This window comes from Hemiscyllium ocellatum, chromosome 6 (assembly GCF_020745735.1).
Source record: "Hemiscyllium ocellatum isolate sHemOce1 chromosome 6, sHemOce1.pat.X.cur, whole genome shotgun sequence".
NCBI lineage: Eukaryota > Metazoa > Chordata > Chondrichthyes > Orectolobiformes > Hemiscylliidae > Hemiscyllium > Hemiscyllium ocellatum.
Genome location: NC_083406.1, coordinates 1,772,937 through 1,788,131, shown reverse-complemented (window position 1 = coordinate 1,788,131; position 15,195 = coordinate 1,772,937). Strand labels below are relative to the sequence as shown.

General features: G+C 40.5%; 1 protein-coding gene across 6 annotated transcripts in view; it reads right to left on the bottom strand.

Annotated features, from left to right (window-relative positions):
* cep126 (centrosomal protein 126) overlaps positions 1-15,195 on the bottom strand; it is a 116,272-nt gene that overhangs the window by 52,689 nt on the left and 48,388 nt on the right. For all 6 annotated transcript variants that reach the window (XM_060825768.1, XM_060825771.1, XM_060825770.1 and 3 more), the window contains exon 6: positions 1,066-3,367. In XM_060825768.1, coding sequence (XP_060681751.1) covers positions 1,066-3,367 — 2,302 coding nt within the window. The remainder of the gene's footprint in view (positions 1-1,065; positions 3,368-15,195) is intronic.

The window sequence follows — 15,195 nt, the reverse complement described above, 5'->3', positions numbered from 1 at the left end:
CTGATTGGCAGAAGAGGAACAGGAGGCTTCCTCGAGGGGCTGAAAGAACCACTCCTGTTTCTCCTGGTGTAAAAGGAAGTGAGCTAATCCTATAGCTTTGCTGCCAGATATGCCAATTCCTGACAGCACTGGTGGCATCTGTAAAACTTAAATCAAGTTCACTCAGTTTGGCAACTTTAAATATAATGATAAACATCTCATGGATCTCGCTTACATCTCATGGAACTTGCCATTGAATGAGGGATTTTACTTCACACCCACCTGTTGTGGAGGCATTAATATTGATCCTAAAGTACGTATCACATCCACGGAAATTATTAATTATCAGAACAATATTAAAAATGATGTGTATCTCTGCCTTTTATTGCTATCCAAGAACAAAAATGGTGATTTGTATTTCCATCTGGAGTGCATCAAGTGATACCAAAACATCTTCCTGGACAATGATCCACTAAGCATAAGGATACTGTGAAATGCATTAAGTCAGTATGGTATATGATTTAGAGAAACTTGGAGATGGAAATGCATCTGCTGTCCTTTTTATTTTATTTGGTGTGCTGCTTGTACAGTACAACCTGCTGTTACTGTATGTGAGCAGTGGAGGAGTTGGATGTTTAGACTGGTTGATAAAATGTTGAACAAATGGACTGCTTTGACTTGGACACAAGCACAGTTTTATTTCTTTTTGTACCTATTCAAGGAAATAGAGAATTTTCCATCATGCTCCTGACTTGGATATTGTAAATGGTGGGAATGTTTTGAGGCAGGTTCAGAAGTGAATGGCTTGCTGAAATTATTCAGCTTTTGATGTGCTGTAATAGTAACAAATCTTGTGTATATGTGTCTGTACATTGTGGCTGAGATTTATTCTCTTTTGAAGTGGCAAAAATGGCAAAATGCTTTTTGAAGGGCAACTAGAGGTTATAATTTCAGCTACATTTAATGCTAATGAGTATTACCTTAACGTAAACTGTCGCTTTACATAAAAAAAACTTTTTGTGAAGGAATTATTTGAAAAAAACTGGAAGGAGTCTAAAAAAAAATTCTATTTGTATATTTTCTTACCATTTGTTGCATCCTTTTGTGCCGAGTCACTGCGCACTCTGTGCCAAAGCAGTGCAACTTCTTCATCAGTTGGTGTGCAATCCAAATGCAATCTGTTCTCTCCACATCTAGGGTCTTGTTTGGTGTCATTACTTACATCATCTTGCTGAAGCACAGACTTGGTAGTATTTACTGAATGGGCTGCTTTAGTAACAGTTTCATAGGGGGACAATAAATAGGATGAAGGAAATGTAGTGATGGTGACAGTTGCCTGATTTGAAAAATCTCTCTGAGACCAAAGGCGTGAGACTGCAGTCTTATCTGCATTATCTTCACTAGAAGTATAATGAACGTCTGGTATAAATTCCTTTGATTTGGTGGAAGAATTGTCAACGACATTAGCAGGCTGCACTTGTGACTGACAACTGGTGTTGAAATTCCCTGTTGATCTTTGACATTGTTTGCTGTCAATAGCAGTTCTGGGCGGAGGATATGGGACCAACATTTTACCCTGAGATTTCATTGCTTCACTAGCTGACTGGGGCCTGATTATGGTCCCTTTCCTGCAGTTGCCTCCTCTACAAAAATATATTTTAGCAGAATGGGTTCTTTTAATTACTTTGGTATGTCCTTTCCTTACCATGGGTTTCTCAGTTATTTTCTGGTCTATGTTTCTAGTTCTTATAGCTGCCCAGGCTTGTTTAGTTAAATGATATTGAGGCGGTACAGCTGGTGTTATTCCATTGGTCATAGAAGCTGCTTCTAAAATGACAGGATCTGTCACTGTGATTGCTCCCCTGGTTTCAGTCTGCTGGTGTCCAGAAAGGCTGCAATCTACAGCAGTCTTGTGACTGGTTTTTAATGTGGTCCATTTTGATTCTTTATCCCTATCCACAATTGAATTACCATTGGAGAAACTGACATTACTTTCCAAACTAGGTGAGTGTAATTGACTCTGACCATCTGACCCTGAATATTCACCATCTATTACATCTTCCAGTATTTTTCCAGTATCTTCATTTGGTTCCTTTGTAAATTGATTGTTTTGTTCAATCTCATCAAACCATCTTAACTTTTTCTTTGTTGTTTTTTTGACAGATTCTGCTTCTTTTAATTTTATCAACTCCACACTGTCCCTGATAGAGGATGCCATTTGAATCCCAAGTACACCAGTTGCAGACAGTAAAGATTTGGGATAACAATTTTCATATTTTGATACTTTCTTTAGTATTCCCTTCAGTAGGGTGAAATTACTCTTTTCATAGAAATATTTTTTGTTGCCTTTTAATCTTGTAGTTGACACTGCTGAATGTGCTGCTAGTTTATTTTCTTTTCCTTCTGTCACATTCTTTTCAGAATCAGGTCCTGAAGAATTAAATTTTACTTGAGAAGGCTCAAGTTTCTGACTAGCTCCTTCAGAGTCATGTCTATTTTTGATGCTCAGGTTATATTTGTTGGGAGAAGTGTCTTCACTTTTACTGGAATTGTCAGCATTTTGGTTCATTTGATTAGCTGCACCAATGCATGCCAGGAGATGGTTTTGTTGGACTATCTTTTGACTCCCTTTAATACTGTCCGTTTTCGTTCCGTCACTGAACAGTTGGGACTTTGGACTAAAGGTTAAAAAGAAGGGTGTTGCTAAAGGCAGTTTCAAAGAATGCAATGTTGCAGGTTCATTTTGTTGCACAGATTCTAATCTGTCATTCAGATCTGAAACTTGTGTTGCTTCCCTAGGTGTTGGATCTGGTGTAGACCAGGCACTGCAAAGTCTTGTTGCTGAACGATCGATGTGGCCAAAGGAACTTTTAGAAGAAGGGTGGGATGTTGATTGACTTTCTATTGAGTGGGAGTTATTTTCTACAATCTTACGTTGATTTTTATTATAAAATTTGGTTGAGCATTCATTTTGATATCTTTCAACAGAAAAAAGAGAACTTGAGTCAAAACATTCAGATTTAATGTTTGCAGAAGCTGATGTGTGTAGCTTATCACTCAAATCTTCGATTGTAGTTGGAGCTTCAGTTTCATTTGTTTTTGCAACCGCTGAAGAGACAGAAGTTTTGCTACTATCCAAGTAGTTGATCCAGGAACTTGTGTGTGTTTTTTTGAGAGGATAAAAATCTCTTCTAAAAGAGTTAAAAGAATGGTTTACAGGTGGATGTGGCTTCATTGTATTATTGGGAGTATGATGATTCTGAACATTGAGAGAATGTGATTCATTTGGTTCAGTTTGGTGGGCAGTGATTTGCTCCACAGTTTCTAAGCTATCAAGACTTGATAAGCTTTCAGAACGATAAAGCTGGTCAATTTCATGTCGGAATTCCTGTGAAATTCAAACAAAAAATTTATTGCTCATTCAGTTACAATAAAAAGAACATAATCAAAATACATAACCATAATACTTGATCAGGAGAAAGTGAGGATTGCAGATGCTGGAGATCAGGGTTGAAAAGTGTGGTGCTGGAAAAGCATAGCAGGTCAGGCAGCATCCAAGGAGCAGGAGAATTGACTTTTTGGGCATAAGCCCATCATCAGGAATGAGGCTTGTGGGCTAGGGGGCTGAGAGATAAATGGGAGGATGGGGCGGGGTGGGGTAGGGATGGGGGGGAAGGTGATAGGTAGTTGGAGGTGGGGGTGATGGTGATAGGTCAGAGGGGAAGGTGGAGCGATAGGTGGGAAGGAAGGTGAACAGGTAAGACAGTTCAAGAGTGCAGTGCTGAGTTGGAGGGTTGGATCTGAGATGAGGTGGGGGAAGAAGAGATGAGGAAACTGGTGAAATCCCCATTGATTCCATGTCGTTGGAGGATCCCAAGGCGAAAGATGAGGCGTTCTTCCTCCAGGCGTCGGATGGTTTGGATTTGGCAGTGGAGGCGGCCCAGGACTTACATATCCTTGGCGGAGTTGGGGGGGCTGACCTCACTAGACTTATCTAATCTTGTCAATTTCACAGTAATATCACTAAATTGTTAAACAGAATTGGATGCTACTGAAGCAGTAACAGATTGTAAGACATGTTGTCTTTCCCATCTTACATTAAAGTAAGGTTCCACATGGCCAGGTGGTCAAAAAGATTAAATAAATGAATAGAATCTCTAATAGAGCACCAAACATTAATAAGATTATTAATTAATTTGCCATTTATAGTAATTTCATGTTTGCAAATTGGTAGCTGCATCCAGCTTCATAACACTCACAACCCTTTGGCAATTGATTCATTGCGAAGGACTTTGGGACATCCAAAGGACATACTGGGTGCTATATATATGCAAAGAATCAGTACCTAAAAGTGTTTTCTATTAAAATCACCATTCTTGACAACTTTAACAGTGCGATATATATCCTATTGTTGCATCAGCATTAACTCAGAGTTCTTTGTTTACCATGAATAGTCTTAAGCAACTCATAACTCTAGCACTACATTGGAACAACTCACCCACGGCTCTGTAGACAGCACCTTCCAAACCTGCAGCCTCTACAGATACATGGGAACACTTACACCTGCAAGTTCCCTTCCAATTCACATTTTCTCTGCATGTGCTGAATAGCAAGTTTCTCATTAACCAGCAGCAAGCTGCAACTTAAGGGAAGTTACAGCTTGTTAAATGTCTTATTTTTGGTACAATGCATCTCATTTACATTCAGTTTCACATCTTACTAAATGCGCTGAACAAGATAGACATCATGAATTCTCAACACCGAAGGCAGAGCCAGTACCTGACAACTAGCTTCCTAACATGGAAATATATCACCATCCCTTCACTATCATTGAGTCAAAATTCTGGAACTCCTGCCCTGTCTGCACTGGGGGTGTACCTACAGCACATGCACTGTAGCAGTTCAGCTGGCCTGCTGATCACCACCTTCTCAAGGGCAGTTAGGGATGGGCAATAAACGCTGAATGAATGCAACATAAACTTGACAATTAACGCAAGAATTCTGTGCCAAGTCCATAGTACAAATGGTCAATTTAAAGATAACAAGTGTAAATTTTGAGAAAATTCCTCTAACATTTAGTTCACTTTTTCCAGGTCAGGTATAGTATTTCATGCAAATAGGCACAAATGTCTTCAAATTAATGTAGTTCTTGGATTATGCACAACAGTGAAAACAAGTTTGTGCTTAAGGAGGAGAGTTCACTTCAGAATGAACTTTGTATAAATAGGTTATGTTGCAGTATATCACTCAAACACATTTTCATTTTAACATACAACTTGAGAAATATGTGATTTATAGATGTTTTTATAAAGTACACCTCACCCTCGAGCATTATGATCTACTACTAAAACAAGGCTCTTGCTTCAACTCATATTATGTATCAGTGTGTTTTTTTAATCTCAGATTTTCCCTTTCAACCACAACAGGGAACATTTAGAGAAACAGGTAAGGCACACACCCCTTTTGATATTCTTAGAATTTCTTGTTTTCCTGACACATAATGATGAGATCATAAATAAGGAAAAAAACAAAATTTTACCAAAAAGAAAGTATGACTGTGACTAGTCATAATAAATAAAGCAGACAAAAGGCAATTGTTGACAGATGTATTGTACACAGAGGGGACTACCCAAGAAAGAGTTGCCTGATACTCTGTAATGCAGGTTAGATTAGGATCAGCTGTCTAGAAATAGATGTTTTTAAGGTTTACAAAACTACTGGCTCCTATCAGGAAACCTGATGTTTTAAAAGGTGAGATTATGGCAGGCCTATACAAGTAGGTACATTGATTTTTGATTAGGTGTTCTTACATTCAAACAAGAAAACACATGCAGCCAAGCTGCTAAAGGCATTAAAACATACAGTATGGCATTGTAGACAGCACATCGAACTATGTCTATGAATGTTAAACAAATGGAGCTTTTTCAATGCTTATTCACAACAGTAAGATTATGCAAACATAAAAAGTGAAATTTTCTTGCATTTTGTAGACATTATCATGGTTGATTTGCATTTGTGAAAAATAAACAGGGTTATTTGTTCATCCTTAAAGATTCAGGAACATGTGTTATCCTATTGGATATAAACTGACGGTCCAATTGATGGAACAACTTGTGTGTTTCCATTGGAGAATCTTTATGATACAATATAAAGCATGGCTAAAAGACTTACTTACGGCTCGCTACATTATATACACATTCAAGACTGTAATAATATCTAACACAGTTAAAACATTTCATAATGAACAAATGATTTGGAGATGCCAGTGTTGGACTGGGGTGTACAAAGTTAAAAATCACACAACACCAGGTTATAGTCCAACAGGTTTAATTGGAAGCACACTAGCTTTCGGAGCGACGCTCCTTCATCAGGTGATTGTGGAGGGCTATAAATTCTGTGTTACGATCGAGCCCTCCACAATCACCTGATGAAGGAGCGTCGCTCCAAAAGCTAGTGTGCTTCCAATTAAACTTGTTGGACTATAACCTGGTGTTGTGTGATTTTTAACTTCATAAAAAAACAAAAGAATTGTGGCTGCCATATATCAGGGAAAAAAACAGAAACTGCTGGATAATCTCAGCAGGTCTGGCAGTATCTGTGGAGAGAAGTAAGAGTTAACATTTCTGGTCCAGTGACTCCTGCTCAGTTCTGAAGAAGAGTCACTAGACCTGAAATGTTAACACTGATTTCTCTCCACAAGTGCTACCGGACCTGCTGAGGTTTTCCAGCAACTTCTGTTTTTGTTAAACAGTTCATAAGCACATGGTCAACGTTTGGTTGGAATATTATAGGGACCTGAACTATTTGTGTTATGATGAGATTTGTGTTAGAATCATGACAGAACTATGGCGAGGTCTACCTCAATATCAGAAGCAACTTGCTACGTTTGTTCAATAGTGAGGTGAGCTTCTCATGAGGCAGTAGTGTGTTGCCAGTTATGGGGGATTATAGCTTATTAATTCCTTATTAACAGAGCAAACTGCGTCATTAATGTTCACCTTCTTATCTTGGTAAATGCACTGAACAAGCCAGATATTAAGAATTCTCGACATTGAAGACAGAGGGGGTATGTGGCAACTTCAACTCACCACTTGCTTCAAATGACCTGTGTTTGACATAGGACATTGACATCTCAGGGGTCGTTTCACTGGGCCAACTACATGCACACCATTCCACAATGTGGCATTTGACATGTGCCAGCCTCTATGAACATTCACGATGCAATTGCAGGGTGCACCAATAACAATCATTACAATGCTGCAGCAAGGAGACTGTGTTCTCTAGGACATACACCCAGCTCATGGACAGGACCCAGCTGCATCTCTGGCCTGTTCATTTGGTGTCATCGCACTCAATCACTTTGAGCCTATCTGAATGCTCACAGCATCTCTCCCTTACATCGCCTCACCTTGCCTTTCTGTGCTTTGACCCCTTAGCCAGAGATACCAGTCTCATGCCACAGCTGTACTGCTGTGCTGTTTAGTGCAGATACAAAGCCAGGAAGCTTATCATGGTTGTCAGCAGTCCTCAATCACATCAAGGGAGATAGCCTTCATTCAGGTCCCCACAAAGTAAGTTAAAGACACCTTCTACTACCAGTTCAGGGGCTTTGACATGGTCAGTCAGTCATGATTCTCTCCACATAAGGGATGAGAAACTGAATGTTGAGCAGCTGACCAGTAATTTTGACTTTGTCTGCCTTGTTGTGGGGTGCTTTTCTCTTGCAAAGAGAGAGGCAGATATTAATGGAGATGAAAGTGAGTGGCACAACTGTTATGTTTGATGAAAGTGAGGAGATGTCCCAAGTGAGTGAGTAGGCAGCTCAGAGGGCATGGTGGTTGGGGTAGATGAAAGTGAGTGAGGGACAATGTTGCAGCTAATGGGGAGAGTGACAGAGCATGAGTGTTGGACGGTGAGTACAGTCACAAACAAAGAGTAAGTAAACTCTGTTGGCTGGACAGCTGGCTGGTGATACTAACAGCATGGGTTCAATTCCAGTACCAGTTGAGATATTACCATAAAGGTCCCATCTTCTCAACCTTACTCCTTTCCTGAGGTGTGGTGGCACTCAGGGTAAACCACCACCAGTCATCTCTCTCTAAAGAGAAAACAGCCCTGTAATCTGCTGGAATTCTTGCAAATTTACTTTTTAACCTTAGTTTTTATGCAACACAGGTGCTTATGCAGGTATTTTATTTCTTACTGTTTACACATTGGAAAATAAAGAGCACTCACCATTAAACATTGAGCTGACAATGAGACCTGAGAATGGAAATGGATCTGGGTGGATGCAGGAATACTGTAATAGAGCAATAGTTTGCACTAATAGTTCTCACTTCCTCTGTCACTAATGGGACCCAGCATACGCTGGTACAGCTATTGCCTGTTGAGACTTGAAAATGGGATCATAGCCTGAATAAGCCCGTTTTTTAATGCTTTTTAAATTTCAATGTTTTAAAAAGACAGTTATCAAGTCTCAGCTGTAGCTGTTGAATAATGACAAAAAACTTTAACAAGTAAAATATTAGGAAAATTTTGAATTACCAATAATTCAACTGTTGCAGGCAGAATTGTTAAAGCTTTCAAGATGCCAACTTGAACAAAATTAAAACATTAAACTGCAAATATGCACTTGCATGAAGGAACTGCATCACCCCCCATTGTCTATACAGTATTACACAGGGAAAACTCTTTCCATCCTACCTCAGCCAACATTTAATTCTATCCATCATCCATGATATGAAGGAATTGATAGGTTTTTAAATATTGTGAATAGTTTATTCCAAATGATTTGATATGTTTTGAAAGCTGCAAGGAAGAATGCATACTCACACTGATTCCCTTTGCCATAAAGGAAATAAGCAGACAAGTTTAGATGAAATGCTTGGATGGACTACTGTATTCAATTCTCCAAATAACTGTTTGTAAAGAGTTTTGAGAAGATTTGTAGCTCAGGTTGAGGGTCTGGATGTAGGTTTGCTCACTCAGCTGGAAGGTTAATTTACAGACATTTCACCACAATACTAGGTAACACCTTCAGTGAGCCTTTGGATGAAGCCTACTGGTGGTGTAGCCTGCTTTCTATTTATATGTTTGGGTTTCCTGGGGTTGGTGATATCATTTCCTGTGGTAACATTATTTCCTGTTCTTTTTCTCAGGAGGTGGTAAATGGGATCCAGTCAATGTGTTTATTGATAGAGTTCCAAGCATGGTTGGAATGCCATGCTTCGAGGAATTCTCATGCGTGTCTCTGTTTGGCTTGTCCTAGGATGGATGTGTTGTCCCAGCTGAAGTGGTGTCCTTCCACATATGTAAGGATACTAGAGAGAGAGGGTCATGTCTTTTTTGTGGCTAGTTGGTGTCTAGTTTTCTGCCTGTATGTCCAATGTAGTGTTTGTTACAGTTCTCGCATGGTATTTTGTAAATGACATTAGTTTTGCTTGTTGTCTGAATAAGGTCTTTCAGGTTCATTAGCTGCTGTTTGAGTGTGTTGCTGGGTTTGTGGGCTACCATGATGCCAAAGGGTCTGAGTAGGCTGGCAGTCATTTCCAAGTTGTCTTTGACATAGGGGAAAGTGGCTAGGGTTTCTGGACGTGTTTTGTCTGTTTGTTTGGGTTCGTTGCTGTGTTCATTGAGTACCCATTTTTTTTAAGACACTGTATAGGCGATTTTTCTCTGCTCTGCATAGTTCCTTTGTTCTGCAGTGTGTGGTGGCTCATTGAAATAATGTCCTAATGCAGCTTTGATTGTGGGTGTTGGGATGATCGCTTCTGGAGTTCAGTATTTGGTAAGTGTTGTTTTCCTGTAGATGCTGGTTTGAAGTTCCCCATTGGCTGTTTAGACCATAAGACCATAAGACATAGGAGTGGAAGTAAGGCCATTCAGCCCATCGAGTCCACTCCGCCATTCAATCATGGCTGATGGGCATTTCAACTCCACTTACCCGCATTCTCCCCGTAGCCCTTAATTCTTCGAGACATTAAGAATCTATTTGTTTGACTGCAACATCAAGGAATGGGAGTTTGTTGTTTTCTTCCTCTTTAGTGAATTTTATGCCAGTAAGGGTATTATTGATGGTCTTGATGGTTTCATTGCATTTGAGGATTAGAGGGAGATTAGAGGAAACCTTCAAGACCATCAATAATACCCTTACTGGCATAAAATTCACTAAAGAAGAGGAAAACAACAACAAACTGCCATTCCTAGATGTCACAGTCGAGCGAACAGCCAATGGGGAGCTTCAAACCAGCGTCTACAGGAAAACAACACATTCAGACCAAATACTGAATTCCAGAAGCAATCGTCCAACACCCACAAATGAAGCTGCATTAGAACATTATTTCAAAAAGCCACCACACACTGCAGCACAGAGGAACTACGCAGAGCAGAGGAAAATCACTTATACAGTGTATTCAAAAAGAATGGGTACCCAATGAACACAGTCTATCGAATTCTCAGCAACAAACCCAAACAAACAAACAGAACACGTCCAGAAACCCTAGCCAATCGCCCCTAAATTAAAGACATCTCGGAAATGACTGCCAGCCTACTCAGACGTCTTGGTATCATGGTAGCCCACAAACCGACCCACACATTAAAACAGCAGTTAATGAACTTGAAAGACCCTATACAGACAAAAAAATAAAACTAATGTCTTTTACAAAATACCTTGCAAGAATTATAACAAACACTATATTGGATAAACAGGCAGAAGGCGAGCCACCAGGATACATGACATCAACTAGCATGATCCTCTCTCACTCATAGCCTTACATACGGATGAGGAAGGACACCACTTTGACTGGGACAACACATCCATCCCAGGACAAGCCAACAGAGACACTTCAGGGAATTCCTAGAAGCATGGCTTTCCAACCGGAACTCCCACAACAAATACATTGACTGGGATCCCATTTGCTACCTGCTGAGAAAAAGAACAAGAAATGACATTACCACAGGAAATGACATCATCAACCCAAGGAAACCCAAGCATATAGACAGAAAGCGGGCTACACCACCAGTACTTCAGCTGGAGGCACACTGATGTTGTTACGTAGTATGGTGATGAAATGTCCGAAAATTAACTTTCCAGCTCAGTGAGCAAACCTACATCCAGTTTGTAAAGAGTCAGAAACTAAAGAGAATTGAATTGTGTTATTTTCTATTATAATTAATATTTGAGTGTGTCAGGAACGAAGGACTGACAAAGATCGTGTATCAGCCACATTGAAGATTGCTGTAAGAGGTTTTAAACATATGCGCTGGAACATTATAGGGATCTGAGCAACATGGGCTATGGTGAAATGTGTGGCAGGATTGCACAAGGAATCCAACATGACCCATCTCGCCATTGGCAGCAACTTGCTCCACCTTTTACACTTTTCACAATTGGTGAGGCCAATTACTGCTTAACAAAGCACAGTGCTCTCGTCCCAACTCATCATGTTAATTATTAGCTTTGTTTCTGAACAAGCTTGCCAAACAAGTTAAGACGTTGAGAAAATTTGATGAAACCAGAGACAGTGCCTGGTGAATTGAGTTTGCTGTTTGCTCTGAATGACTGCTAAGGTAAGTACAACCAACTGCCACCCAAAGCAAGAGCCACAGGTGCCAGCTATAAACACTCCTCATCCATGGACACACGAATCCAGCATTCCCCAACCCCTCTTGATTATCATGGCACTTCTCCACTGTCATTGCGCTCTGGAAGAACATATATGCATTGCAGGGTAGATCGGAAATGAGTTTGAAATTCTCCTACCAGGAGACTTTGTGAGTATAATCAGGCATCCAGCTGAAGGACTGAGATCTAGGTGGAATCTCAAGGCTATTTGCTTGCTCTCCTAATGTTTGCTCACTTTGCACCTTCCTGGTTGTTCACAGTATCCATGCACTGCCTCACTGTATCAGTTAGCGCATTCAAATACCAGCCTGCTCGCTTTGCTGATCAATTGTTCTCAGTCAAGGGGTGAACCTTTTGTTGTAAAACAGTTTGTTATGCTAATACATTATCTCTTCCACATGCCAGCAGCATACTTCCCAGACACACTGCAGCTCAACCCCCTCCCCAGACACACTGCAGTTCAACCCCCTCCCCAGACACACTGCAGTTCAACCTCCCAGACACACTGCAGCTCAACGCCCCCCCCCTCCCCCCGGACACACTGCAGCTCAACCCCCCCGACACACTGCAGCTCAACCCCCCCGGACACACTGCAGTTCAACCTCCCAGACACACTGCAGCTCAACCACCTCCACCTCCCCCTCCCCCAGACACACTGCTGCTTACAGTAAATACACTGCATGTGTAGCAACCAGACAGCCACAGCTCAAACTCTGAGAGCAGTATTTCCCACTGAGGTCCATGGTGGCCTGTGAGTCAGAGTCCCAGCACAGTACAGGTCATTCTACTATAACGCAACAGTTGTGTTCTACTATGACCTCGCACAACAGGAAATCATGCAATGGAAAAAAGCTGGAGAAAATTGCACTGTTGAAGGTCCCTCACAGAAAATAACTTGACCCATTCAGTTGTAAATTTGCATTAATATAATGACATTCACAATTTGGCCAATCTAATTAGAGCCAATTTGCACTGACGAAATGTGCGTTATAGCTGAAGGATCTGTAAGACAAAGGCAGCTTCCATATCAGTGCAGGTGATTGGTTGTGATCAGGATGATTTTGGTCTGGGACTCCATGCCCCTACTGTTTGTGGAGTGTGTCATGATCAGTTCTGTGTTCCCACAGCAGCCAGTCCTGGCAGTGTAAGTCTGAAGTGGAAATGTACCCTGCCCAGTCAGTCAAGGGTCTGGGCACTTCTCATGTAGGACTGCCTGGATAGGTCACTCAAGGGGACGCGTTACAATCTGTCAGATCTGTCAACAAAAACTAGGAGACAAGCAATTGGGCAGGGAGCAAGTGCAAGGACAGCAGTTGTCATGGGAAGGAAACATAATAAGTTAGTCTTTGAGAGTGGGGGTTAACTGAAGGCTGGGGCAAAGTGGGTGGGTGACAGTTGTGAAGTGGAGAGGATACAGTAAAGCACTGGCTCGGGCAGAGGCTGCAAACCACTGGCTGAGGAGAGCTCATTGTCATATTACATTAAGTTGAAAATTCGAAAGTGCGCACTGACTGGGGATGGGGTGGGGATAAATGATTCGACCTGTGAGGGATGGGCTGCAGTATCCACTTATGATAGGGTTTCTAAAAGGAAAGAATATTGCATACAGAATCATGTAGTGTACATGACAGAGAGCTGCAAGGTCCCTATTCCCTGGTCAGCCTATAGCATTGCCCCTGTGTTACATTTTCCTGCCCCAGATACTGCTGGGTAACTCATTGATAACTCCACTTTTGGATATTAAGACTGCAAAACAACAGGCATGTATTGTAGTGGGTACACTGTATTTTTAATCCATATTTCTACCAACCAAGCAAAACTGTTAGTGTTAAATTTAAAATTTGAGTGTTGCCTTCGCATTTCTCATAACTCTTGTGTTCAAACTGTAGTCTATCCTATCAAGGGTAAAAGATTACACATATCAAAAGCTGGAGATTAATCACAGTGTTTTATATGAAATAAACTCTCTGTCAATAAATGAGTGGAATATGGTCCACTGATTCACTGTAAAAGTAAAACAATTTAACCACTACTTAGCAGATCTTTCAATTAAGTGACGGTCCAACTCCCCGCATTCAACATCATGAGGGATTTGTTAGGGGAGATGGGGAAGAAGATGTTTAAGTGACAGAAAATTCTGAAACCAGAGGGCACAGATTTAAGATACTTGGGATATTGGGAGTTTATTTTTACATAATGCATTCTTAGGGTCCGGAATCTACCAACTGGAAGGGTAGTTGGGAGGAGATGTAAAAGAAATGAGATCCACACACTGATTCTAGCTACAGCCTGGCAATCTTAAAATGACCCATTTATTCCTATTCTCTTTCTGATTAACCAGTTCTTATTCCATGCTAATAAATTTTCCTCAATCCCTAATTTTGTGCAAAAACCTCTTTAGGGTAACGTTTTGCACACTATTTGAAAATCCAAGTACATTACTGATACTTGCTTCCCTTATTTACACCTGCTAGTTACAACCTGAAATCCATTTTGACATATCCAAATCAAACTGTGATCCTTTAAGTGCACTGTTACCATGTTGCATGTAACAAACCCTGTCAGTTAGTGACTTGATGGCAAGGCTAGTCCCGTTGCAGATCCACAATACACTTCAATACACAAAAACTGTAATGAGGTCTGGAGCAGAGTGCTCCTGGAAGCATCAAAACGGAGTCTTGATAAGTAGTTTATTAGTAACCACCACCTGACTATGATTTCTTCAATTAGTTGAGAATAGTGATGGAATGGGAACTGGTCAATTGGACTAGTTTTGCTTTTCTTAAATGGGACATGTTTGGGCAATTTTTCACTTTTTCAAGATGATACTAGTCTTGCAGCTGTAGTATGTTAGCTTAGCGAGAGGAGAATTACTTCTTTTAGAAAAAAAGACTTCAGTGTTACAACTGGGCTGTTATCAGGACATGTTAAATCCAGCATGTTTAACAATTCCTTGACATTATGTAGAGTGAATCAAAGAATCGGAAGACTTTGGAATGCTGAATGTTGCAATATCAATTTAAGAAAATATCAGTTAGTGTACATGTCATTGCAGAACCAGGATGTGACCAGCAGGTTGTGTCTCTGTTCGTGTTGGTGGTGGCTGTTCTGTGTTTTGAATCCCTCGACCACTTATTTGTTGAACTCTCCTGTAATGTGTGGAATATGATTTCTAGACTTCAAATAATTTTAATTCTCACAGCACCATACTGGGCTTTTCCTCAGAGTGGTATGTAAACTAAGAGTTTGCACAAGTTCCTTTGTAGTCCCCTTTTAAATTTGTGTTTCAGTTTTAAAATAACCAGCATTACTTTGTGTTTTATTAGACATCTACTGCTGAAAGGTAATCTGTAGGTAATCTAAGCTAAATATATAGATGAAAATAAGATGAGTCTCAAATTTGTTGCAGGCCTGGCTAGTTTGAAAGTTATCTTTCTGAAGTGAAGTAATCAAGATCTGAACTGAAAATGTGTTGCTGGTTAAATCATCAGGAAGGGCTCTGGTCCGAAATGTCGAATTTCCTGTTCCTTGGATGCTGCCTAACCTGTTGTGCTTTAACCAGCAACACATTTTCAGCTCTGATCTCCAGCATC